Consider the following 26,402-nt stretch of genomic DNA (forward strand, 5'->3'; position numbering starts at 1 on the left):
CAAAGAACGGAGGGCTCTTATTTTAGATTCGTTGATGGCTTTTTTTGAGCTCAAAGATCGATAAGAGGTCGAAGCGACTCTCCAAAGTTTTACGCACTCACGAAAACGAATTTCATTTTGACAAAAAAAAAAAAGCCAGTAAGCAGACAATACTCGATATCAACGGTGCCATGTTATGAGTTTCCTGCTCTGCACGCCGTTACAGGCCACAAAGCAAAGCACAGTATATTGAAGTGCCATTATGGGCTCATATGTAGTGAGGCACATGCGAACAGTTCGTGGTTGATCCATATTCGAATAAAATTGCGGAAGAAGAGACTCGAACAGGTTTGAGAGGACGGTAAGAAAGAAAGAAGCCCACAAGACGGGGTGGATTTTTCTTTTTGCAAATTCGTTTTGCAAAGGAGTTAAGTTACGGTCAATACGCAAACAGTATAAGCGGACTTCTGCACAGCGTCAGCAAGGAGTCTCTGGCACACAGGTTGATGCGTATCTCATGCAATGAGAATGCCTGCCGCGGCGCTAATCAAGCAGGTAGTAGTCGGAACACCAATCATCTCATCTAATCTACTTGCCACTAGTCCCGACCATTGTTGAGTCAATACACCCTCGGACTGGTGGAACCGGACGAGAGCGACATACTGAAAACGATGTCATCAAGCTTCTCTCGCTACAGAAACAAGCGCATGATCGAGTCATCAAGCTACTTATCAGTATGATATAGCGGCATTAGCCGCCGCTTCATAGCTGACATGAGACCCTAGAACGTCAGATACTTGGTAACCATGTTGACATAATTTTTCCTACGAGTGCATTCATTTACATATAAGTCAAGTGAACCGTTAGTCAATCGGTTAAGTTATCTCACCTCTAGTCGGCCATCAGGATGAAAAATATGTAATATCTCTCTACCTCTTTTGGACATGTTTATTGTAGCACAAGCCCCTTTTGGCCTCACTCTTCCATGTCTGAATAGCTTCCCGACTGTAAAAAAAGCGGCAGCTCTAACAGTTACACATTCAAGTCGCTGTTAGCGGAAATAGTGAGCCGGGACTCAATAGAATCGTGCCATTAGTCTTTGATATTTGAATCAGTGCCATATAAAAGCTTTTGAAATTACTTCGCGACTGGTCTCAGTAGTTTTAGGGTAGTCTGGGGTGACGGAAGCTAGTAGTGTTTGCTGTTTGGAGGTTAGCACAACCGCCAATTTGCCCACTGCTGAATAAAGAGAGCCATCTTGAACTATTACACTCCCTGGATAGCAACGCCGAGGTAGTATGAGCGAGTACAATACTTGCAAGGTTCCAATGTTGGACGCTGCTGTTTGCGTGATTGTGGACCGGCTTGTATCGGCGTGTTTGCACCATCCCGCCCGTCTCCACCCCCGGTCGCGGCTGATCTTTGGACCCATTCAGCATCGGCCCGCATCTTTGCATTGACTCCTCATAACAAATTCAAACAATTAGCAACAGGTCGGCCTTCGCAAAGAGGCCGAAAACAGAGCCATGCGTCTCCGACCAGTCATCGCTGCGCTCGCGGCTCTCCCAGTGGCTTTCTGCCTGCGGGAGCAGGTGCCGCTCATCGCCGATCATGGGAAGCTCGAGGGCGCCGCTGTGGATAAGCACGCGCCGTCGTACCGCAAGGCCCTGCTCGACCTGCATCGGAACCTGGTTAGCATCCCATCCATCTCCGGCGCCGAGCTTGATGTCGGTAAGTGGCTCGTCGACTACCTTGTCAGCAAGAACTTCCGCACCGACGTCCAATTCGTCGCACCGCGCGAGGGCACGCCCGACGGCGCCCAGCGCTTCAACGTGCTGGCATGGCCTGGCCAGTACGACGACCCGCGGCCGCGTGTGCTCCTATCCAGCCACATTGACGTGGTCCCGCCCTTCATTGAGTACGGCATTGAGGACGGCCCCGTCACCAAGGACACCGTCATTCGCGGCCGCGGGTCCGTCGACGCCAAAGCCGCCGTTGCCGCCATGACGATTGCCGTGGAGGAGCTCGTGGCCGCCCGCCGTGTCAAAAAGGACGACGTCATGCTTGTCTTCGTCGTCGGTGAAGAGGTGGCAGGCGACGGCATGATTACATTTTCCGACGCCGCGCTGGCGCGAGACGAGCCGCCATCGTGGCACTCGGTCATCTTTGGCGAGCCCACTGAGAGCAAGCTCGTCTGCGGCCACAAGGGCGCACTCTTTTGCGACCTCAAGGCCACCGGCCTTGCCAGCCACAGTGGCTACCCCTGGCTCGGCAAATCGGCCAATGAGCTGCTCATCCACGCCGTGGCCAAGATTCTCGAGACCGACCTCGGAAGTTCTGAGCTCTACGGCAACACGACATTCAACCTTGGCCTCATGCAAGGCGGCGTGGCGAGCAACGTGGTGGCTGCTTCTGCAGTAGGTTCGTTTGGAGCCCGCGTGGCGATTGGGCCAGAGAAGGACGGCCACTTGATTGTCAAAAAGAGAATCCAGGCCGTTCTGGATGAGGTTGACAAAGATGCTTTCGAAATGGATTGCCGGCCTGGCTATGGTACCGTGGACTGCAATTGCGATGTTGAGGGTAAGTATATTTCCGCTATGAAACTTGTGAGCATGACTGACACTAAATAGGCTTTGAAACTCTGACCGTCAACTACGGGACCGACGTTGCTAATTTAAAGGGCAACTTTACAAGATATCTGTACGGGCCCGGCTCTATCCTTGTTGCGCATGGAGAGAATGAAGCTCTGACGGTAGGTGACCTCGAGTCGGCTGTTGAAAATTATGGAAAACTCATTGAACATGCCCTGAGCCAAAAAACCTGAACCATATGCATTGTAAAAATATTGTGGCGCGAGGCTATATAGATCGCGTAGCAAGTTCGTCATATCTGCGGCATTATATATGATTGAATTATACGAATTACATCTTTCCCTTCTCAAGCCTTGACAACTTGCGCCCAACGCTCAGGCATGATTTTGGAAAAGTCAAACTTGCCGTCCGCACCCTTTTCGACAGCGCCTTTCTCGGTAACGACTGCGTCGATAAGCTCGGCCGGCGTCACGTCAAAAGCTGGGTTCCATACACTGATGCGCTGGTCGGCAGTTGCAATGCGCACCTTGGTAGTCTCGTCGACGGACCCATCAGGCTTGATGACGGCACCGGTAATCTGCGTGAGCTCTGAAGGCTTTCGCTCCTCAATCTTGATACCATCACCAGTCTCGGTCACTAGATCGATACTCGTCGTGGGGGCGGCGACAATGAACTTGATGCCGTGGTGCTTGGCCAGGACGGCAAGCTGATATGTGCCAATCTTGTTGGCCGTGTCGCCATTGCGGACCACACGGTCGGCGCCAACAATGACGCCCGCGATGTTCTTCTCGGCGCCTCGCGTGCGGAAGAGCGAGGCGGCCATGGAGTCGGTAATGAGCGTGCTCGGGATGTTCTCGAATACGAGCTCAAAAGCAGTGAGCCGGCTGCCCTGGTTATATGGTCTGGTTTCGGTACAGAATGCGTGTTGAAGAAGGCCCTTGGACTGGAGAGTACGAATGATACCAAGGGCAGTGCCGTGACCCGAAGTAGCAAGAGAGCCAGTGTTGCAGTGAGTGAGCACTGATATTTGCTTATCCGAAGCCGCGCCGACTTGCGCACGCAGCCACTCGGCGCCGTAGTCACCAATGGCCAGGTTGGTCTTGAGATCCTTCTCAAAGATGGTTTCGGCCTCGTCAATGAAGGCCTGCACAATTTCCTCCTTGGTAGCAGTGTCGCCGGCAGCGCGTATCCTAACCTTGAGCTGGTTGATGGCGTTGGTAAGGTCCACAGCTGTCGGGCGACTTTCCTTGAGATAGTCAAGAGCCGTGTCGATGTAAGCTACAATATCTTGCGCCGGGCCGTCGGGAACAGGGCCGTTGTGCAGCTCAACAGCGAGGCCCAGGCTCGCGACAATGGCAATGGCCGGAGCGCCGCGTGTGCGCATGCTGGCGATGCTGTCAAAGGCCTCTTGGCGGGTTGCGACATTGTCGTAGTGGAATTCGTGGGGCAGACGAAGTTGGTCGAGGACTTCGAGCTTACCCCGTGTGTACCTGACAGCCTGCAGAGTCGACATGATCGTGAATCTCGGCTTTTATATCAAAAGTAGAGTAGATACTAGCTGCAGCAGACAGAAAAGACTGAAAGCCGATGGCGATATATATATATGCCCCTCCATCCCTCTAAAAGATTCTGCCGCGACCCCGCTAAGGCCCAGCACGTTGATGGCGTCAGGCTAGCGAGTGGCTTGCCTGCAAAACGCCACGAAAGGCACTCACCGCCTTGTGGCTAGCACCTCTCCAAAACGAACTGTGGCGCTGCGGTCAGGGGAGAAAGCGCTAGGCTGGAGCAACTGCGCCACGCAAACCAATGCTGTCCCTGTTGCGACAGACACCGTCACCCCGTACGCGACACTTCTTTTTCAACGCTGCTGTAAAAGATCAATGGCAAGCGCATTGCCATGGAGCAGCAAGCTTCAACGTCAAAAGTTACTGGTCAGTATTCTTCGTTCTCGAGCGATCGGGTTCCTGCATGTCTGCCCTGCTCCTACTGACCACCTTTCACCGTCTGTCCAGTCGAGTACTTTGACCCTCACAATGTCTACGAGCTCCTGAAACCGGGGCTGATTCCCCGATTACCGTTGCACAATCTCCACTGGCAATCGCATTCGGGACCGCTGCGCTCGATCGATACTCTGCACATTGAGCTAGTGGATGGCGGGAAGCTGCAACAGGACGAGAAGCCCGTGCCGGTCAAGCGGTCTGCTGCCTCGGACGCGAAAGATGATGGCTTCCAGACACAAGCTGTGGGTGGCCAGGCCGGAGCCACCGAAAGCAGTGAGACCAAACCTACAGCTACAAAGAGCACCACAGGCCGACGCCACCAAATTCCTGGTTTGCGCCGTACGCCGTACCTCAAAGTTCTGCTGGTTCGATGCGACGACAACGACTCATACCGAAATTCTGTCCGCTCCGAGGTCCGCGAATGGATCAAGCAACACACACCACCAACAAGCTCCTCTAAAAAGGCTAGCAACCAGGAAAATCATGACGCATATGAGTGGCTCATTCTCCATGTTGTTATCCCCAACACGGCGGCATCCACACAACCGCGCAGCACGAGCAAAACAGAAGGCAACGCAGAGAAAAGCACAACGTCGCGATGGAGGACGGGCTCGACGTCACTTCTAGAAAAATTTCGCTCTGACTTCAATAGCTCCAGCAAAGGTGCTCCGGACCGAATCGCGCAGATTCGCATCGGTATCAACGATGTTCCATACGATATGTTGCCTCGAGTTGTGCCTGCCGTGCCATCGGGCTATGCCGAGACTGCACAAGATGCGGAGAGAGCGTGGAATGAGTTAGTCACCAAGTTGAAGAACCTCATCTTGAGCTCGTTCGACCAACGCGTTACGCAATACGAAGAAGATATCAAGGAGAAGGATGGCCAGCGCGCACTACCGGGCTGGAACTTCTGCACCTTTTTCATTCTTAAAGAAGGTTTAGCGCTTGGCTTTGAAAATGTTGGCTTGGTCGAGGATGCGCTTGTTGGATATGACGAACTCAATGTCGGCCTGGATTTGGTTCTCGCCGAACAAGCCGAGACTGGCGAGCCCGAGAGCCACGGGGGTGCAATGCTGCCTTACACCGATGATCTCAAACAAATCGCCCGAAGAGCGCTAGATGACAGCTCGGGACTATCAAACGATGAAGAGGCTGTGGACATGCAATCTGCGAACAAACCGACATCTGATGTTGATGATATACCCATCAGTCCCGTGAAAAAGGCATATCGCGACATGATTCTGGCCAACAAGGTTTCGATATTCGATTTCAGATGCTATATATTCTCTCGCCAGATTGCGCTGTTGCTGCGCCAAGGCAACTCATCAGTTACCAGAGAGCAGCTGCTTTCCCGGCTCAAGGAACAACAGGAATCTGTTCTCCATGGGGTAGCGCCACTTACAAAAGCTACCCCTCACAAGGAAGACGAAAATGAGAACCTGAGTATATTGGCGGAGGTGTGTCGAAGAACACTCGAGTTTATTCCGTCCTTGTCCAATATCATGCGTCACGACATTGTCACATCTCTATCCGAAGACTCATCCAAGAGCGAGAAAGTGAATCTCAGCGCGCAGGCGCACCAAATTATAGATAGCCTTGTTTCGTCCTTTGCCTTTTCAATTACACAGCAAATCTTGGCCCAGACAGCTACCAAGGCGCTACCCATCCCGCCGTCCTCCTTACCACCTACAGACCGCGCAGAACAAAAGGCCTCCATCCCGGAGCCCAAGACGATGATGCATCCAGCCAGGAACTCTTCTCTCAATGAAAGATCGCCGAGACCCCCATCCAGCCCAGGTTTCCCGGGTCCTGGTCGTACATTCACCGGGGATGATCAAAACACGCCTTTTCTCAAAGTCGGCATCGAAGAGCTGGCCGCCGGCCGTGCAGAGCTTTACGTGATGTCCCGCAGCATTCTACAAAGGCTGGGTAAAATCCGAGGCTGGAGTACTGGCTGGGACGAGGCACCCATTGTGCATGACGCGGGCATTGAAGTCATGGACGAAATCAGCCTCGATGACGACACTAACGAGAGGAATGATAACGAATCAACGCATAGCGAAAAGATATTAACAAAGATCACGCCAACCAGTGCTGGAGTTCGCAGCCAGCTGCTGATATCTGCAACGGAAACTTCCAGCGACTTTTATCGCCTTTATGAGATTTTGACTGACAAGGCGCTCCGCCACTATACAGTAGCTGATCAGCACGGCGCTGTACAAACTGCGATCGCGGACTTGGCGGTCTTGAAGTTCTACATGAAGGAATACGCAACGGCAAAGTCATATTTCGACAAGGCGCTGCCATATTTTGGCGAGTCAGGATGGAGCATGATTGAGCTCTCGATGCTGGTCATGTATCTGCAATGTCTGAGCGAGCGCAACGCCAACCTCGAGTATGTAAGGGCTGCATTGCAACTACTCACAATGTCGAGTGCTGCTGAGCTGTCCCGAATTCAGGATTCGTCAGCACGCCAGCTGCGGCCCAGGCAAGAATCGGACGACTCGCCCATCAAAGGCATTGTAGCCAAACTGTGTGATTTGGCGTCGTCTCTCCGTAGCGATGTACGGTCTCCTCTGTCGCTTTTCTTCACGAATATAGACATTCTAGGAACGCCACAGTATGAAGATGGCCGTGATGGCAGCTCCATTTCCATTGGCATTTGGAGCCTGCTGCCCGACGACATCAGTCTGGATAAGGTTCAGCTCAAGGTGTCTGGCGTAGATGCGGGCCCAATCAAGGACCTCACCTTTGAGAACAGGGACACTGTGGTTTTGAAGCCAGGGAGAAACAAGATCTCAGTTTACACCAATGTAAGTGTAGCACGTCTCCCCCCACTCTCTGAATCTGCTCACTGCTGATCGTTGTAGTCCGTCATTGCTGGCAAGTACAAGGTCAACCATTTTGGCTTGCATTCTAGCCACATCTTTCTTCACTACGACGCGGACGTCAACACGTCTCAGACACCTGACCTGGCTATTTTTAAGCAACCTGAATTTACCCTTTACCAACACTCCAACGCCCTCGATGCTGATCTCAAAGCTGCGAAACACACATCCTTGGACAAGAACAACAGTCTCGACTTGTCCATCAGCACGGGCTGGAACACGCTCAAGCGGTGCGATGTTCGCATCAAACCCAGCTCTGGGGGCCTTCGTCTGCTAACGACCGAAGCGACCGTCATAAACTCTGCTGTCGAGCTGGTCAAGCCGCCTGAGTCTGGCCTATTCCAGTTCAACGCTATGGCGCCCGAGACGTCGGTCACCCTGCGCTTCCCGTTCTCTACAGAACTTGATCTCGACGACGTCTTCGCCAAGGTTGAAGTGACGTACGTCACTGAGACCGACGAATCCTACCACCTTGCGAAAACCTTTAGCGTTTCTGTAGCCCTCGCCGTGGGTGTTAATGTGCAGGACGTGTTCAAGCATGGCGCACTCTTCTCCCGGTTTAACGTTACCACAGCCACGAGCAGTCCGCTGCGGCTCTACAAAAGCGAGCTCATCGACTCAGAGCTGTTCTCTGCCACGTCGGGTACGGCGGCGGCAGTGGCAGCAGTAACAGTGTTCCCTAAGCAGTCTGCCAGCATCCTCTACCGCGTCCAGCGCAACAGCAACGTCCGCGTCGCCAACCGCGCCGCCAAGACCATGTACCTCAAGCTTCACTATGCCCAGTTGCACACTGAAGTAGCCGACCGCATTAGTGCGTCTGTATCAGCTGCACTCCGCGCCGCATCACTCTCCCAATACACCCGCGCCGTTGTCGCATCCCTCACCAAGGACGTCAAGCACAGCCTACAACCGGGCGACCTTGAGCGCGCCGCGCTTCTCGGTGAGGTATCGATGTCCTTCCTCCACGGCATCTCCTGGGTAAAACGCTTTCACGGGCTCGCCGCCAAAGCCACCGTCGCCAGCCTCGCCACATGCCTCACTAAGTGGCAGGCGGAGAATAAGCGCCTCATCGTCGCGAGTCCCGCTACCGCCGAGGAGGTGTCCTCCATCCTCATACCCGTCGAAGTTCCATCCCTGGCCATCGTGCACACCGCCGACATCCGCCTCCAGCAACCACTGCCCGCCTCCATCAATGGCAGCACCGGCGCCTCCACGCCAACCGTCTTCCTCAATCAGGTGCTTCATGCCACGCTGCACCTGAAATGGACGCGCATCTGGGACACAGAGAGCACGCGCACTGAAGACCTCGAGTTTAGCTATGATGTCTCCGCAAGCGCCGAGTCCTGGCTCATAGGCGGGCGCCGCAAGGGCCGCTTCGTAATTCCGGGATGTAGTGGCGACAACGGCGATGAGGTCGACAACGTGTCATCGACACCCGAGACTGAGGCCGAGATCCCTCTGGTTCTGATCCCGCAAAAGGAAGGCTGGCTGCCGTATCCGAGCGTCGATATCCGTGAGGTGAACGCCGACCCATTGTATAGGGCACAGACCGGCGGTGGCGTGTCACAGTCTTCTTCTGCGGGCCACAATATTGAGGTAGACTGGAAAAACCTTGGCGAGACGGTTCGTGTCGTTAGTGACAAGCAGGCACTTACAGTCAGCCTGGACGCAAGTGGCCCTGCAGGCGGACCGTTGGTACTTGAGAGTGAAAGTCGGCCCAATCTTCACGGTACTCGCATCGTAGCCTGACAATAAATACAAATGATGACATAAGACCTTGTTCAAAATACACGGCGCGAACATATATTTTGGATTTGAATAGCGTCTCAACATATTAGAAAGCTTCATCTAAACAGACGAACGCATACAAGAACTTCCTACAAAACATCAAGGCCAAACACTGCCTATAGTGACCAATGCTGGATAACGGAGATTGCCCTCCAGATTATGTATCCTTTGACTCAGAGTAAAAGAGACTCTTCCTGCTCTTCGGAACATGCATAGAATGACCACCCAGAAGCGCTGGAACTTGATTGAAAATGCCGTCAGCTTACTTCGGTGCAGCTTCGTCCAGGGCATAGAGCAGAACGCGAGGGCTAGCTCTGTGAGGCTCCTCATGGTCTTCAACTTGTTTTTGAAGAGGCAGGAGTAGAATTGCGAAGACGTTTGCCTGATCTTTCCGCACTTGCATGACGCGACGGGCTTTCGCAGACAGAACCAGTCGTCACGACAAGGCTGCCAGATTTGAGCAGTTGGTGAGAAACTCTGCGAACACTGGTGGACTCTCCACTGATAGAAATTGTAGTGGAGACTGTTGGAGGTGTGGAAAGCTGCTTCGCCTTATTTTCTTTTCGTGACTTGACCTCCATCGCGGGGGTCGGGACAAGCTGTGGCGAGAGAGCTGAAGAGTGGCCCAAAAATGAAGTATTGGCAGAAGTGCCCGTAGAGACAGGCGTATTGCTCGGAAGAATAGTAAAGTAGACGCCTTTTTTTATTAGATATCTGCTACCCAGTTCTGGCGTTGTTATAGCACATACCTTCGGCTTCGGTTATATTTAGCTCGCAAGCGGTAGGAGTGTTCGTGGGAACCTTCATGTGTATACTGTCACCGTCACCGTTGATCTTCTTTCCAAAGTCATCGTCGTGCCCGCTTTTGATCATAGGAGGTGTATCAGTCGAAGAAACATAGTCAGGCATGCTTGTGTCAGTGCTTGTTTTGCGGTTCGCGCGACCGGCAGTCGGAGGGTTTACTACAGTCGCGCTAGTGTCACTGTTGAGGCCCATACCGATGCCACTGAGCCATTCGAAATAAGCATTGGCCTCGACAAATGGATCAGAAGCTACCGTGTTGGATAAGGACAGGGTATCCGAGTATGGGAATGTAGGTGGTTTAGACCCTTCGCCCTGTTTTGTCAGTTGGAGTGGTCCTGTGCTAGAAATCGCTTCGGTGAATGGCACACTTGCAGGCACGACGCTGTTTCGTGCACGAGGAGAGTGAGCATGGGACCTGCTACTATCCAGGGCTTTACTTGAAATTGCTGCCGATGCAGTAAAAGGCATTGCGCGCCACATCGAGCTGTTTGGCCAGGCAATCCCAGAGCTTTCCAGTATCTCTAGCGGCAGGTTAGAATTAATCTCAAGCAAGGTAGGAAACCCCTACCTAGTGGTGCATGTTGGAAGGAAAAGGCTACAATGTTTTTGAGTCTCTCAAATGGCACAGAAAGGGAATCCCGAGGATAGCTCTCGCTAATGACGACCTTCATGCGACCGAGGTCATCCGCCGGGCTCCAGTAACTCTGGTTGAGCAGTTCCCGCTGAAAGTCCGGGAAATTGAGCGACTGCAATTCTCCATTGTCAGAAATCTCTGTAAACATCAGTATCAACACGGTTCTTACAGGCGAACGGGGCGTACCGAACGAATTCTTCAAGACATTGGGCCATGGCCCTGCTCGATTCATCGAAGACGACCTGCAATAGTGTGAGCTGGAGGACAATAGTTGATAACCAAGATAATAACTGACGACACCAATCTCCCATCTACAAACAATCGGACCTCGAAGACTACACGATCCGCAAATTTGCCGCAAGATCGGGTAAAATGGCTTATTGGTGGTGTGGACCAAGAGTGTATCGATAGCTTGTAGGGAGCACCAGTCGGTAAGCTGGGAACGAAACAACAGACTGTTGGTAAACCGAGCGAGCCATGAATATGCGAGAGCTCTAATCAGTTGTTAGTCCGGACTTGAATTTGTGAATCAACATATTACCATTGTCATGAACCACATGGCAGGCTACTTTGAATTCTTTCAGTGGCACTTTGCCATCGCGGGGGAACAAAAGGATGTCCCAATCTTCGTAACGCATGTTGAAGGTGTCTTGCAGAGATAATGCTCTAGACAGAGATGTAAACGAAACCGGTGGCGAGCGGTTCAAGTAACTTCTTCGGATATTGCTCTACTCAAAGCCCCTTCGAATCGCCGTGGCTGGCGCCAACCTCAGGGCAGACTTCATGCAAAAATTAGCATCAGGCCGTCAGTGTGCAAGAGAAGAGAACCACTGTTGTCAGCCCAGATATTTGAATGCCACGGCAACCAATGAGCACAAGTTTGGAAGCGAGGGCCAACCGCAGCAGGAGTGAACGCACTTGACAGAGGGAGCGGCGGAACGCCACTGCCAAACAAACGGGCCGTTCAAGTAGATAGCTTCAGTAAAATAGGGCCATTCTCTGGCAGAAGGAGAGATGAGTTTAGGCACGAATAGTTCCTCTGCAGGGGTATAGTTCTGAAGAGGAGGATGCATTTGTTGGTGTTGCTTGGGTGGGAATGGCAGCCGCGGTGCCGCGGGTTTTGGGAGCAAGCCAAACATGCCGCCTTCTGCTATACAGCTGGCTACAAACAGAACTCTGCATCTACTGCTGATACTTTTGCGTTTTGTTCTTTGCGCCTACCATCGCTAAATCCCGTGGCACATTGCGTAAGGTTTTGACAAGTGTCTCCAATTTGCTTCTAATTTATTTCAACCATGTTGTACAGCCATACCCGTAGTATGCCATTTCGACTACGCAACACCCCGCGATACTTCTGCGGGACCAAGAAATCGAATGACGAAGAAACTCACTCAGCAGCCCTCCTCCTAAATGGTGCTATGCCTTTTTATGTACAAAGAAAACTTCGGGTAAGTCTTTGTCGGTCCCTTCAAGGCTCCTCGTCTCCTTCCATGCGTGCCTATCCGAAGATATGTCAGTGACGTCTAAGCAGGGCCTACTAATAGGCTTGGAACCTACCCTAACGGCACCAGGGCCACCTAGCTCCTTCTCCAGACCACCCTCAAATTCACGAGGGTACGAAGGCCGATCGGGGTAGTTGAGATAAACGAGTCCACAGACACCGAGGAAAGTCGCGACAAAGGTGCCAATCATGATCAGGCCGGGGCCAGTTGTGGTCCAGGTGTACTCCCAAGGCGAGAAGATGCCAAGGACATCGTTATCCTCGTGAACGGGCTCACCAAAGTTCCGGCGCTCCTGAGGATCCCACCACTGAGCATAGGGGTCGCGGTGCTGGCGCTTGATGCGAGGAGGGTTGATGTAACCACCGTTCTGCGCAAAGTTAGTAGGGCTGTGTGCTACTTGCACCAATTTGAGGGCGGGTTCAACTGACCATGCCAGGGTCTTCGGCTGCAGTCATTGTGGGGGGGTCAGGGTATTTCTCGTCGAGAGTCTTTTTGTCGGCGTAGTGAGTCGGCAGATAGGCTCGGCGCTGAACAATGGGCGCGCGGCGAGCAGCGACGAGGCTGCTGCGTAGGGCCGGGGAGCGCACAATTCGTTGAGGAAGCATCTGCGCCGGGTCACCAAGGTTAATTGTCAGAGTCCAATACTGTAAGCGTAAAAAATCTGGCAACGTACCTTGAGCGAATCGATCGCGACGTGGGAGACCAAATAGCTCTGCAATTGGTAACTTGTCGGGGAAGCTGCGGTCGAGTAGGCTTTGGTGTTGAGGTTCTGTCATGAAATTGATGCCTGAGGCGATACTCAAAGTCTCGAGACGCTAGCTAGATTAGGACTTGACAGGATCAGGATGTGCTGGACGCGGCAAGTATAAGCTTCGAATGACTACGAAGAAAAAATAAAGAAAAATAGAGAGAGTAAGAAAGAAACTGCGGCACCCGAGTATTTCTTCATAGATACGATTCCCTCCCCTGTCATCTTAATTAGAGCGCATCATGAAGATGCCCACGTAACAGAGCAGGCTTGCACTCGCAAGCAAGCTCTTCCGCCACTATCCATACCCCACCAAGACTCACAGTGTAAGCTCAGTACCCTTATTATTAGGGGGTTGCCACTGGAAATGGTGCTACAGCAAAGTCTCCAACTCCCGTCGGCGCAGCGCGTTCTGGCAAGCATTCAACCATCATCATCTCGCCAAAAAGTTTTGCCTCCGTCATCCACGACCCGCGAAAACCAGGCTCTGCACCGCCTTTGGAGCGCTAAATATGGGCAGACTTCGTGCAATAACTCTGAGATACACTACGCATCTGTAGATTATAAATTTCTGCAATAAATGCTATCCGCGCGGAACTCAACGCCCCTCTCTCTGCCTGGCTCCGTATAGTGACCATGGTCGACCACGCGTCGCCAGGCAAGCCTGAGCCCATCGAGGATTCTTCAGCCCTCAAATTAGAGCAGGATGGCGTCTCCATATCACCGTCAGGTGGACAGCTGTCAAATGGTGATTCGATGCCCGTTCAAACAAATGGACACGCTTCTGAGGACGCGATCCTAACCCCAAACGGAAACGATACCAAAACCCACGACTCCCACAGTCATGACGATTCCGAGCGCCCGGCTAAGCGACAACGAACTCGAGAGACCACACCGCCACCTAGCGCGCGAAAGCCAAAGGTAGAGTCGCCGCCGTGGAAGCAGGCCGCCGCCGATGGCCCTACATCCTTCACCGAGAACGGTCGGCGCAAGTCAGGGCGCATCAATCTGCTCCCTTTGGAGCTGCTGCCACAAGGCAAGCGGCGAACGACACGCGGCTCGCTAGGTGGACAGAGCAAGACGCCGAAGAAAGAGGCTCGCCCACCGTCTTCAAGGGCATCGCGAACGGCCGCAGCAACTCCTGTATCGCGACAGGCCCGAAAATCGTCTACGACACAGTCTGCCCCGAACTCCTCATCAAAGACAGCGGCAAAACGCCCAGTTCCAACGCCAAGGTCCGCGACCCGGACTCGCAGACGCACGCCTTCACCCCCCCCAGTTCACGTACGTCACTCGACGCGGCCGACACGATCGTCTCGACACGCCGAGGGCGATGTCAAGGATGGATTCGACTTGAAGCGATCGCCTCGAACTAGCTTGCACGGCTCGGGAGTGATACCATTGGTCCACCCTGGACAAGTGCCCAAAAGACCAAAGCTAGGCACCAGCTTTGAAGACTTTTGGATACGTGCCGGTGGCCTCCCAGTTGAAGAGGGTGGCCTGCAAGCTTCGGAAGACGGCCCATATTACACCGAAGAACTGGCTCTGAGGGATGCTAGAATTATTTTGAGAATCGAAAATGAAGCAGAACCTGGCGGCTTGCTTGCGCCTGGCCGCTGCTCATTGTTTGCGCCAGAGGGAGATGACGATGTTCCTAGACAGTGGGCACGTCAGGACCACATGACAAAAGCCGTAGCAAACTTTCGAAAGCTACTTGTAGCGGAACAGCAACGTCACAGATTTACCGCCAAAAAGCTCGCAGAAGCTTGCCGTGACGAATGGATACGAAGGCAGCCGAAGTCAGCGGAACAACTGGAAGCTGAAGCTCGGGAAGTATGCCTAGCTCGATACAAGCAAGTTCTCAAAGCTATGACCGGAACCTGGGAGAATGTGCGCGCCTACGTCAACAAACAGCGACTCGAAGAATGGGAAGTCGAGGAGCAGAAGCGAGTCAAGGCTGCATTGAACGAGGCAGTGAGTCTCTCTGAGCAAAAACTTCAAGCTCGCCGGGCGGGTCTTGACTCCGAGCCACTCTCCGACGATGACGGATTCGATGACCTGAGCGACGACCTGAGCGACGGCGTGAGCGCACTGGAACAAGGTGATTCCGATTTGGCATCCGACGAAGATAGCGACAATACTTCTGACGAAGATAGCGATATCATGTCATCCTCGGAAGATGAAGATGGTGATGATATCAAGGACGTTGCCGACGAGGGCCTTACACAGGAACAGTTGCGGTTGAAATACGCCAACATTCCCGACTTTGACCCTGGCAGTAATGAAGATGCTACAGACGCGCCTACTGATGCGCCCACAGAGGCTGCGATGACACAAGCTGGGGCGGAAACAACCGATCCCGGCGCCGAGACGACCGACGAATCGATTGATATGGACGATGACCTGGGCTCAAGTGACATGGGTGAAGCCGCTGGCAGTGATGAGTCAGAGGAAGAAGAGTCTGAAAGTGATGCTGCTGGCATGCTTGGACTCTTATTCGGCAAATCAGAGCTCAAAAAGTTCAAGCAAGAAGCCGACAGCGAAGCACCCACAGCCGCGGATGACGATGCCCAACCAGCTTCGACGGCCGATGCCAAGGAAGACCAGTCTACTTATGAAGATGATGCGGAAGATGAAGATGAAGTCACTCTGATACAACACCCGGATTTCCTTGAACAGGCTGAAGAGGAGCCAACCGACAAGAACGCGACTGCTAGCTTGGTAAATGGCGAACATGTCGATGAGACAGATGTGGTTACGAATCCCGTTGAATCTGAATCGATGGAGTTCGATGAGAAGTTCGTCGAAACGGAAGCTGTAAAAGAGCTCACGCAACCGGACGACGAGGATGAAGCAATGGCAGATGCCGTTGCGGAGCCGGATGTACCGGAGCCGATGAAGATTATGAGTCCAGAGCCAGAGATGATCGCAGATGTGCAGACCGTGCAACCTGCCCAACCGCTGGAGCTGACCGATACCACAACTTCACAAGTTGATGCGGCCTCTGCGCTTGCCCCAGTCAAAAATAGGGCGATTGATAGCAGACCAGAGTCTCCCAGCAAGGAATCAACTCACAAAACCGAGGTGCCGTTTCTCTTGCGCGGTACTCTGCGTGAGTACCAGCGAGACGGCTTGGACTGGCTTGCTGGACTGTACGCCAACCACACGAACGGTATATTGGCAGACGAAATGGGTCTAGGAAAGACGATCCAGACAATTGCTCTGCTGGCGCACTTGGCCTGCCAACATGAAGTTTGGGGACCTCATTTGGTAATTGTGCCAACGAGTGTCATGCTGAACTGGGAAATGGAGTTCAAGAAGTGGTGCCCCGGTTTCAAGATTCTCGCCTACTACGGCACGCAAGACGAAAGGAAGAGAAAGCGACAGGGTTGGAACAACGATGATGTTTGGAATGTGTGCATTACGTCGTATCAGCTGGTGCTTCAGGATCAGCAAGTTTTTAAACGTCGGCGATGGCATTACATGATTCTGGACGAAGCACACAATATCAAGAACTTTAAATCGCAGCGATGGCAGACGCTACTTGGCTTCAATACACGAGCGCGGTTGTTACTCACTGGCACGCCGCTGCAGAACAACCTCACGGAGTTATGGTCACTTCTCTTCTTCCTGATGCCGGCCCAGAACGGGGAGGGCGGCTTTGCGGACTTGCAAGAGTTCCACGAGTGGTTTCACAAGCCGGAGTCGCAGATTTTGGAGAGTGGGCGCGAGCAGATGGACGAGGAAGCCAAGGCAATCATTTCCAAGCTGCACAAAGTTCTGCGCCCTTATCTACTGCGGCGATTGAAGGCAGATGTGGAGAAGCAGATGCCGGCCAAGTACGAGCACGTCGAGTTCTGCCGGCTATCGAAGCGTCAACGCGAGCTATACGACGGGTTTCTCTCTCGATCTGATACAAAAGAGACTCTGTCGTCGGGCAACTACCTCTCGATTATCAACTGCCTGATGCAATTACGCAAAGTGTGCAATCACCCGGACTTGTTCATTGACCGACCCATTATGACGTCGTTTCGGCAGGGCACTTCGGTGCCTGCAGAATATCAAGTGGCAGAGCAGCGTGTGCAGCGCATCTTGCTGCGAGAGAACCGCATGCGTACGGTTGACCTTGGATTCCTGAACCTAGTGCCGACGAAGCAGGAGGCGCAGTCCAGCGCAGCGTGTGACCGTATTGCCCAGCTCAGCGCGTACCGCCTAATGATTGATATGAAGGAGGCACAACGCGTTCGTGCACAGCATGCATACTCGCACCTTGATCCCTCGACGGTGGAATCGACCGTGGGCTATCTGGAGAGTGCTTCGCGATGGGGTCGATTCGAGGAACTGCAACACTCAGTGTACATAAACGCGCTGAGGCGGCAACAGAGGCCTATTTACGGGTCTGACTTGGTCGAAATGTTGACGATTGATGCGCACCAACGACCGTACCGACCTCGACCCAAGATTTCCAAATTCATCATGAGTTGGTTTGAAAATGAGTCGTCACAGATCAATACCATGACGCCCACTCTAGCGGAGCGAGCCGACGAGTACAAGGCACTGATCGAAAAGTTTACATGTGTCACTCCTGCCGTGGTTACGAGAGATCTGAACCAGATCCTGTTAGGTCGCGAGACTGCCGCTCGCTTCACGGACGAGGACTTGAAGCTGTCTGCGCCTGTGCGCTGGGCGCCGTTCTTGCCAAAGGAGGCAGCGACGGATCCTTGGCACGAAGCACGAATGCGGCACACTATCCAATTCCCGGACAAGCGATTGCTTCAGTACGATTGTGGAAAGCTCCAGGCGCTGGACAAGCTCTTGCGCAAGCTGCAGTCTGGAGGCCATCGCGCTCTAATCTTTACGCAGATGACAAAGGTCTTGGACATTCTGGAGCAATTCCTGAACATTCACGGACACAAATACTTGCGACTGGACGGTGCGACCAAGGTTGAGCAGCGACAGATCCTGACTGACCGTTTCAACCACGATCCACGCATCTTGTGCTTCATTCTATCGACGCGATCTGGTGGTCTGGGTATTAATCTGACAGGGGCGGACACGGTCATCTTTTATGACCAGGACTGGAACCCTGCAATGGACAAGCAGTGCCAGGATCGATGCCATCGTATTGGCCAGACACGAGACGTGCACATTTACCGACTGGTCAGCGAGCACACGATTGAAGCGAATATCCTGCGCAAGGCGTCGCAAAAGCAGATGCTAGATGACGTTGTCATCCAAGAAGGAGAGTTCACTACCGACTACTTCAACAAAATGTCGATCAAGGATGTGCTGGCGGACAAGGTTGACAAGACGAGTGAAGGAGTGTCGGCGGCGGACGCGGCGCTGGATCGCGTGCTGGGCGGCGGCGACAGCAGCCGAGACCAGCGGACTGTGGGCCGAGTGCTGGAGCAGGCCGAGGACAGGGAGGACGTCGCGGCCGCGCGGGTGGCGGAGAAGGAGATTCACGACGACGACGCCGACTTTACGGAAAGGGCAAGCGGCCCCGCTTCGGGAGCGTCGACAGCCCGCCAAGGAACGCCGCTTGACAAGGCCGACGTGGAGTTTGGCGACGACGGTCAAGTGGTGGAGGTGGAGCACAACGCGGACGGTGGCCGGATGGGGACGATTGACGATTTCATGCTGGCATTCATGCGGGAAGCACTGCGTCACACGAAGTTGGATCTGCCAAAGGACAAGAAGAAGGCCAAGAAGAAGAAGGGCAAAGACACGCGAAAGCGATGATGCTTGGAACAAGGGCTGTGTGTGGCGGGAGGGACGGACTGGAGCGGTTTCTCTCTCAGTCTCTTTTTTTCTCTTGTTTCGTTTCCTTTTTGGGTATTTCATGCTACCTGGGCGTTTCAAAAACACAGGGCTGTACAATAATAGCGATGCGACGCTCTATGCGGGGGTGTTTGCCCCTTTCGTTGATCTTTTCCATATCATTTACTATTGCATGGCGTCGGGGGCCTGCACGGGTCTTGCATGGTCTATTGGATTGAGCGGGAGGTTGGTTCCAGGGAGTTTTAATCAACAAAAGAAGAGGGAACATGTTAGATGGAGTTGGAAATTGGAAAGGGAGGGGGTGTCATAGGAAAGGAGTATATTAATGTAACAACATTGTGAGCATTTCACACCCAGATATCTGTATAAGAAGAGGCTGGTAATATGTGATGATGGTGGTGTCTTGGGGCGGGGCGGGGAGGGAGAGGGAAAAGACTTGAGAGTTGGTTATTAGTGCCTGACAATGCCTGATAGTGCCTGAAAGTGCCTGACCAGGTGGTGACGCTACGGATTTGCAATAGAGTTTGATTTTAGTATACATCTCTGTCTGTCTCTCTGTCTATCTCTCTGTCTGTCTCTCTGTCTATACAAATAGAATTGGCGGGTTGACACCATGAAGCTGTAACTGGAAGAGCTACCTTGGAAACAATTAGGGGAGGGACACCTAAAAGGCAGCCCAAAGACGCCTATTTAGAAGATACAGCTACTGGTAAAAGAAACCTCCAACTGACCTGATGACCTGTAACTGACCTGTGGCTGACCATTTTCGGTGGTTGAAGCGCCAAAATTTCGCGTGTCTTAGCGGGCCGTCCCCCTCCCTACAGGTACCCAAAATAGCCCCCCCGGATACAGGTGGTCCCCCCCCTACCCCCTGCAGCCTGCTGGGGACCTACCCAGTACTAACCTATCCGACGCCATCCCCACCGCTCTTCTCGTCTCCATCGACAAACAACTCGCCCCCAGACTTTTTCTTGCCATTCCTTTCTCTCACTCTCTCTCTCTCTCGCAATCAAGCCCGGTTTCTTCGGCGTCCATTCCTTTTTTTTTCAACCTCTTAGGCATCCTTATTCTGCGAATGGGCAGCCAAATCTTGGCCGACTATCCATCGCAACAAAGCCGGTGGCTCCATCCGTCTCACACCTCACACCACGACCACCCCCTGCCGGGCGCAAAGAAGGGTTGACGCGCCCACCAACATTACTACCACCATTAAGTAACTACCTTGCCTACCATCTGCTACTCAGTACGGAGTACGGAGTACTGCTACCACCACCAATACCATCGCCGCCACTCTCCGCCGCGCGCCAACCTAGACTGCCCATCCGTACAGAAGTCAATATTTTGTTTGGCACCGAGCTGCGCAGGTTCGACGCGCGCCGAATAGATCGATTCTCCCATAATGCAGGCGGCTGCCAAAGGCAAGCCCGATTACCAAGGCCGGAGGACAAAGGTACGTCACCTGCGGCGCCCGCCACCCCTGTGGCTGCTTTTGCTTTTTCTCTTCTCTGCCCATCCTCATCTTCAACGATGCGCCATGCGCCTCAAACATGCTCAATATTGCCCCTCAATGCAATTCCCGACTCTGCAATGCCAATGACTGATCCTCGTCTCCTCGTATAGCTCGCCAATTCCTACCAGGAGCTGCTCAAGTCAGTGCTCGCCGTCTCGCCTTCGACCGTCGCAGCTAACCGGCCCCAAGTGAATTCTCCAGCAGCGATCTCAAGTCGGTTGGAAACTATACCCTCGGACGGTTGATAGGCAAAGGCTCCTTTGGAAAGGTTTACCTGGCCACGCACAAGCTCACCAATGGCTCCAAGGTTCGCTGCTCTCTCCAGCCCGTTTACATCAACCGCCGGCCCCTCCCCTCCCTCTTGTCGCATGTCCGCTCATGGCCATATAGGTTGTTCTCAAGTCGGCCAACAAGAGCGACTCGAATCTCGCCCGCGAAATCCACCATCACCGCCAATTTGTCCACCCCCACATTGCCCGCCTCTACGAAGTCATTGTAACGGAGAACCTTGTTTGGCTTGTCCTGGAATACTGCTCCGGTAAGCCGTTCGTGCCACGCGACAGGCGCCCCGTTCGAGTCATTAACCCCCGACAGGCGATGAGCTGTACAACTACCTCCTTGACCATGGCCCGCTTCCCGTAGACAAGGTGCAAAAGATTTTTGCCCAGCTGGTTGGCGCTGTCAGTTACGTTCACCTGCAATCATGCGTGCATCGCGATCTCAAGCTCGAAAATATACTTTTTGATAGGCATGAGAATGTCAAGCTGGTGGATTTTGGCTTTACGCGAGAATACGAGGGCCGCATCAACCATCTCCAGACCTTTTGCGGCACGATATGCTACTCGGCACCAGAGATGCTCAAGGGCGAAAAGTATGCCGGCGAAAAGGTCGACGTCTGGAGCTTGGGCATCATCCTCTACTCGCTGCTTTGCGGCGAGCTGCCGTTTGACGACGACGATGACAATGTTACGCGATCTCGAATCTTGAGCCAGGAACCCAAGTATCCTGATCATATGCCACCCGAGGCTGTTGCGCTGATCAAGTCGCTCCTATCCAAGCGTCCAATTCTGCGGCCCGGGCTACCCGAAATTCTAGCTCATCCATTCCTCGCTGACCATGCCGCCGCTCAGCAAGCAATCCTCGAGATCAAACCACAGCCTCCATTCGCCTCGTCTCTGGAAAAAGACTGTCTTCATCGTATGAGAAGTGCCGGCGTCGACATTGATGCAGTGATTGAGAGCGTTTTGTCGCAACGGTGCGATGCGCTTACTGGCTGGTGGATATTGTTACTTGAAAAGGAGGAGCGTAAAATGAAGCGGCGCGAAATCAAACGACGCGAAAAGGAAACAGAGCGAAGCCTGCGTCGTCTCTCGGCCGCCTCGAGTCGACTTGAGCGCCTGGCTCCCACTTTGCAAGACGTAGACGAGGACGGCGGTCTAACCTCACAATTCATCCGGCTGGGAGACCAGCACTCGCTGCGACGTGGACGCAGCGACCGACGAAGTGCAGGATACTACGACATAACAATAACGGACCTCCCCGAGCTGACCGAAGTGGCCAGGGAAAACGGTGCTGCGAGCGGGGGCGACTCTGCAAGACCAGCTGATAATCAGTCTATCCGGTCTGTTTCAACCTCTTACAATCATCGACCTATACCACCGCCCAAGGAAGGCGTGATTCGCAGTGCAAGGTCACGCGGGTCAACATTGCATCTCATCACAACAGCTGACTCCTTCAACAGCAGAGCTCAGCCGAGCCCCGGGGAGATGAGCAACGGCAAGGCCGGTGGCGGCTTCAGGTGGAAGAAGAAGCCCGGAATCATGGCCCATTGGAAGCACTGGACGCACTGGTTCAAGGAGAACGCCAAGGTCCGGCGCAAGGGTCACGAGCGTCACGCGAGTAGGAGCGTGCCTGATCTTCACAACAAGGAGAGAAAGGGCAGCACGGACAAGGAGGCGAGTCCGCGTCCGCAGACGAGTAAATACCCCAACTCGACGAGCAGCGCGGGCACTCACGGTACCGCGCCACTGCCCAAGGGCGTAGTCGCCAACGGCCACTACGGCAAGGCGGCTTCTCCGGGTCATAGAGTCCCGTCCAAGAGTAGCGTCGCGAGTAGTCTGCCGGCACCGCAGCCGCAACGACCGCGAGTTTCCAGCAACTCGCAGGCGTACAAGAGACAGTCCCTCTCGCCGGCGCCCATGACACCCCGGTCCACCGTACGCCGCTCGTCTGCGGGCCTGCGCGGCCGCAAGTCGACATCCTCGTCTGTCTCGTCGGTCCGCTCACTGCACCATCATCACCACACACACTCCAAGGCGTCGTCGACCAGCTCGACAGGCTCTGTTTCCACATCCAAGACACCGCTCGGACGGACTCATTCGCCACATCACTCGGTCAAAGTCTTGCCGGCCACGCCTACTTCGCACGCGTTCCCGTCCAACATCCGCCTCGTCCGCGGCTCATCAGGGCCGGCGCCGTTGCAGATATACAACGAGGGCATGCCGACCGGTAGCGGTAGCGGCAGCGGCAGCAACCGCGCGCCCGGATCGCCGAACCCGTTTGCCGGTGGTGTGCAGTTTGCCAAGCGCAAGAAGAATCTGTTCAAGGGCCCGAGCCTGAACCTGCCGACCATTTCGTCGTCGCGAAACTTGAGTGCGGGTTCGCACTCGCGCAGCGGCAGCGGCTCTGGTCTGCGGCGGTCGACCGAGGTAGCAATCCCCGGCATCCAGGAGGAAGAGGAGGAGGACCGCGTGCCGGAGGAGGACGAGGAAGAGGAGGAGATTGAAGAGGTCGAAATATTCAACCCCATAGTGCGTGGGCCGGGCGAGATTGTGGAAGAGCAAATTATCGAAGATGATGAGCTGCCGTCTGCCTTGGACCTTGAGGACGGGCAGACAAGCCAAGAGCATGGCGCTGCTGTTGGAGTCAAATGAGCTTTCGAATCTGGAGGGCTTATATGCATTGGAATCACACATTCTCTACTATTTGAACCCACCACCTGATCTGTTTTCTTTTTTTCATTTTTTTTTGTTGATTCGTTATTCCTGCTAGAACCAACTATACCCACTTGTTTCAAGCTACGAGAGTTGAGAGATGGATTTGCATATGGCGAATGATGTTGCCATGTTCATGTCATTACATGCAACACGCAAAGTGCTGCGAACACGAGGTAGAAAAGAAGTGTATTACCATGTATCGAATATACGCTTATTGATTATTATAGAGTGGCTGCCAATGTAGTAATCATGTCATTGTCATTGGACTTGAAGTGAGTTTTTATGCATTCGAATTCCCTTTTCAATCTCTCTCTCTCTCTCTTCCTGTCTGTCTGTCTTTCTTTCCGCACTTGACGTTTACAACTCATTGTTCTCGCAAGTGGTAATCTCGTACTCGACCGTGTCGTTACCCGTGTTCCAAATCTTGGGCTTAAAGTCGACGTACACGAGCTCGTTCTTCTCGGGGGTCCAGGCGCCGTTGGTGTCGCGGTAGTAGACAATCTCGCCGGAGCCGGCGTCGCGGACCTCGATGGTGGTGTGGGAGAGCGCGCCGTCGGTCGACCACGACAGGCGGTAGCAGCTGTCCTTGGCGACGGGGAAGGGCTTGGAGCAGCGCACGTTGCCGTCGCTGTCGATGCACTTTTCGACGGCGTAGTCGAGGACCTTGCCCTTGGAGACGGAGTCGCCTGTTGAGAAATGTGTGTGTTAGTGGGTAGCAGGAGGAGGACGAAGAGGAGGAGGAGGCAGCGGCAGATTGATGATGACAATCAATGGGACAAGGGGCGCAAATACCGATAACGTTGGTCAGGGCGAGGCCGCTGGCGAGGAGCTGTTGGGGGGTAGGCAGATGCATGATGTTGGACGAATACGTTTTTGAGAAGATGTTGGGTTGACGTCTTTTTTTTTCTCTTTTATGATAAGAATAGCTGATGGGACAGAATGTAACGGCTCGAGAAGTGGGCAAAAACTCGGGGAGCGGTTTTTATTCTCTAGGCGCCACTGGAAGGGGGGCGAAAATGGCCGCGTAACGAAAAGGCACAGGAAACCTGATTCAGGAAGCGGTACCCCCAACACCAATGGGATTCAATTGGTTCCCATTCGAAAAGCTGGTTGTGATGCGATCGATGACGATGACGTTTGCCGTTTCGGGAAAGGTGGTCCCCGGCAGGTCGGCGGCGCACGGCCGGGTCGGCGCCCGCCCAACGGGCCTCCAACAAATAAAACAAAAGCAAGGAAACTGGCAAGGGAGTAGAAAGAGAGAGAGAGAGAGAGAGAAAGAAGCTTTCCATTAAGCTGCTGGGGCTAGCGTTTTTAGGGTCCGGGCCTGTTTTTCTTGGCATGGCCGGACATGCCAACAACTCGCGCGACCCGACAATAGCCTACTGGGGTTGCCCTTCGATAAGGTAGGTTTGATGATTTTGATAGCCAACGGGGGAATATCAACCATCAACATTCAAATCAAATGGGTAAAAAAAAAAACGTGTAGTTTGGGCAAAATTCAATGACCAAAAATACGGGGACTAAGTTTCTTGAATCGCGCAACAGCTATCCCGCAAGTTTATGGCGAGTATTCCTTTTGTTCGCTCCGTCATTCCCTCTCTCTATGTAAAGCAAGAAACTGTAGCGACTCGAATCATCATTTAAAGAAATCTACACTTCCTCACCTTCATTCTCCTGCCGTTCGTCATCGCTTCGAACCCATGAGCCAGGCTCTCTCTGGGACGCCGGGGGCGGCGCAACATCGTTAACGGGCCGGTGCGGGTTCCTCCCGCAAAAGGCACATTGGACTCTCTCAAAAAGGAACGGGGGAGGCATGTGTTGACCAAAAAAAAAAAAGAAAAAAAAAAAAGAACCGCAACTCTCGGCGTGTGAAGGAGCTGGGAGGAAAGGCAGAGGGCGAACCGCTCTGTGACCAGAGACCTTTGCGCAATGAAGCCGTGATCTCTACCGTGCGATGGTGGACTCCACTCCGTTGGGAGCAAAGAAAAGGGACCAAAGTTACACAGGCGGCACAGGGGCAGATATGATTTGAGGATCGGGAAAATCTGAGAGTTACCCCATGACCTCGAGGATGTAACAGATTCACGTATACGCTCGGCCAGGGCTACGTCGGCACTCGCTCCCGCGTATTGGTCGGTTCCTGGCATGATCTGGAAGCAGCACGCGACTTGTGGAAACTAGAAGAGAAAAGGTACAATCGGGGGGGGGGGGCTCCAGCACATTGAAACGACAGCCAAGGAAGCTAAATCTCACAGCAACATTTTTTCTTTCTTGGAGGGGAGGTTGGAGGGTACGCGTCTATATCGCGGGGGGAGGGAGGGGGGGGGGGGGGGGGTAACATATGACAGACCATCTTTGACATGGCAATGTTGAATAAGCTTGGGGTGCTTATACTGGAAGCAGCTGACGAGTGAGATGGAGGAGTTGAGACACTGCTGTCAAAGCCTGTATGAAATATCTCAGCCAACATCCGACTATTCCCCCTTCCCCCCCAAAGTGGTCTTCATTACTTATTCAACTCCGCCACATTGAGAGTGTTGCCCTAACCACGCAGTCTCTATACGCAACTCGAGGGCGGCAGACTGTAGAAACATGGCGGACAAACAAATTTTTACGAGACTGAACGTTTATTGAGGAAAAGACGAAATAATATAAATTACTATTTTTTTTGTTTGACATGCCAGCTCCATGACACAACTAACAGCCCTCTGGAGAAATGTTAATACCCCACGCCCAACGAAAGCATTTGCGTACGAAAGTGGTCGCCTTGAGCCTTGACTAGCAACTCCTCGAATGTGATCCAAAAAAAAAAGAACAAAGCGTTCCCGCGCCTGCTGTTCCCTTCCACAAAGAAAACCCAACAAAAGGCCCAGCTCAGTGTCGATGTAAGAAAAGAAAGAAAGAGAGCAACTACATGCGTTGCATGGCCTTGATTCTCATGAGCCTTTCTTGTTTCCTTTGGCGAAGAAAAGTACAAAAGCCGTGTATTTTTTTTTCTCGTACGGCCAAAAAAAAAAAAACTTACCTTGGGAGTAGAAGTTGTTGTTGGTTTTCTAAACCTGGGGTGGCACGTATGTATAACTTGAGACGAATGCTTGAAACGCTAGAAATCGGACAGGTGAGAGACCTTTTGGGGAGGGGAGGCTTTCAAAAGAAAGATCCGAAATCTCCCCTTGGCGTC

The 26,402-nt window shown here is 53.2% G+C and overlaps 8 protein-coding genes across 8 annotated transcripts; 4 read left to right on the plus strand and 4 right to left on the minus strand.

The window, feature by feature from the left end:
* Positions 1–1,505: 1,505 nt before the first annotated feature.
* V2A60_001960 (M20 family metallopeptidase) lies at positions 1,506–2,803 on the plus strand (the record flags this gene model as incomplete). Its single annotated transcript, XM_083253312.1, has 2 exons — positions 1,506–2,559; positions 2,610–2,803. 2 exons carry the CDS (start codon positions 1,506–1,508, stop codon positions 2,801–2,803), a joined length of 1,248 nt encoding a protein of 415 aa, XP_083109438.1.
* A 113-nt stretch (positions 2,804–2,916) lies between these two features.
* Positions 2,917–4,083, minus strand: V2A60_001961 (S-methyl-5-thioribose-1-phosphate isomerase MRI1; the record flags this gene model as incomplete). Its single annotated transcript, XM_083253313.1, has 1 exon — positions 2,917–4,083. One exon carries the CDS (start codon positions 4,081–4,083, stop codon positions 2,917–2,919), a length of 1,167 nt encoding a protein of 388 aa, XP_083109439.1.
* A 384-nt stretch (positions 4,084–4,467) lies between these two features.
* Positions 4,468–9,207, plus strand: V2A60_001962 (transport protein particle complex II subunit TRS130; the record flags this gene model as incomplete). Its single annotated transcript, XM_083253314.1, has 3 exons — positions 4,468–4,501; positions 4,583–7,383; positions 7,441–9,207. 3 exons carry the CDS (start codon positions 4,468–4,470, stop codon positions 9,205–9,207), a joined length of 4,602 nt encoding a protein of 1,533 aa, XP_083109440.1.
* Positions 9,208–9,581: 374 nt separating this feature from the next.
* On the minus strand, positions 9,582–10,916 carry V2A60_001963 (uncharacterized protein; the record flags this gene model as incomplete). Its single annotated transcript, XM_083253315.1, has 5 exons — positions 9,582–9,943; positions 9,996–10,362; positions 10,419–10,571; positions 10,650–10,822; positions 10,871–10,916. 5 exons carry the CDS (start codon positions 10,914–10,916, stop codon positions 9,582–9,584), a joined length of 1,101 nt encoding a protein of 366 aa, XP_083109441.1.
* Positions 10,917–12,152: 1,236 nt separating this feature from the next.
* V2A60_001964 (uncharacterized protein) lies at positions 12,153–12,791 on the minus strand (the record flags this gene model as incomplete). The annotated part of the gene is made up of 3 exons (XM_083253316.1): positions 12,153–12,182; positions 12,242–12,553; positions 12,615–12,791. 3 exons carry the CDS (start codon positions 12,789–12,791, stop codon positions 12,153–12,155), a joined length of 519 nt encoding a protein of 172 aa, XP_083109442.1.
* Positions 12,792–13,570: 779 nt separating this feature from the next.
* V2A60_001965 (chromatin-remodeling protein SWR1 domain-containing protein) lies at positions 13,571–18,676 on the plus strand (the record flags this gene model as incomplete). The annotated part of the gene is made up of 3 exons (XM_083253317.1): positions 13,571–13,916; positions 13,976–14,218; positions 14,376–18,676. 3 exons carry the CDS (start codon positions 13,571–13,573, stop codon positions 18,674–18,676), a joined length of 4,890 nt encoding a protein of 1,629 aa, XP_083109443.1.
* A 1,438-nt stretch (positions 18,677–20,114) lies between these two features.
* V2A60_001966 (non-specific serine/threonine protein kinase) lies at positions 20,115–23,158 on the plus strand (the record flags this gene model as incomplete). Its single annotated transcript, XM_083253318.1, has 5 exons — positions 20,115–20,165; positions 20,336–20,364; positions 20,415–20,532; positions 20,616–20,763; positions 20,820–23,158. The coding sequence occupies 5 exons, from the start codon at positions 20,115–20,117 to the stop codon at positions 23,156–23,158; spliced, it is 2,685 nt and encodes an 894-aa protein (XP_083109444.1).
* Positions 23,159–23,578: 420 nt separating this feature from the next.
* V2A60_001967 (uncharacterized protein) lies at positions 23,579–24,074 on the minus strand (the record flags this gene model as incomplete). Its single annotated transcript, XM_083253319.1, has 2 exons — positions 23,579–23,907; positions 24,014–24,074. The coding sequence occupies 2 exons, from the start codon at positions 24,072–24,074 to the stop codon at positions 23,579–23,581; spliced, it is 390 nt and encodes a 129-aa protein (XP_083109445.1).
* Between the last annotated feature and the right edge of the window lie 2,328 nt (positions 24,075–26,402).

The sequence above is a fragment of the Cordyceps javanica genome, chromosome 1, assembly GCF_051103115.1.
Source record: "Cordyceps javanica chromosome 1, complete sequence".
Taxonomy (NCBI): Eukaryota; Fungi; Ascomycota; class Sordariomycetes; order Hypocreales; family Cordycipitaceae; genus Cordyceps; species Cordyceps javanica.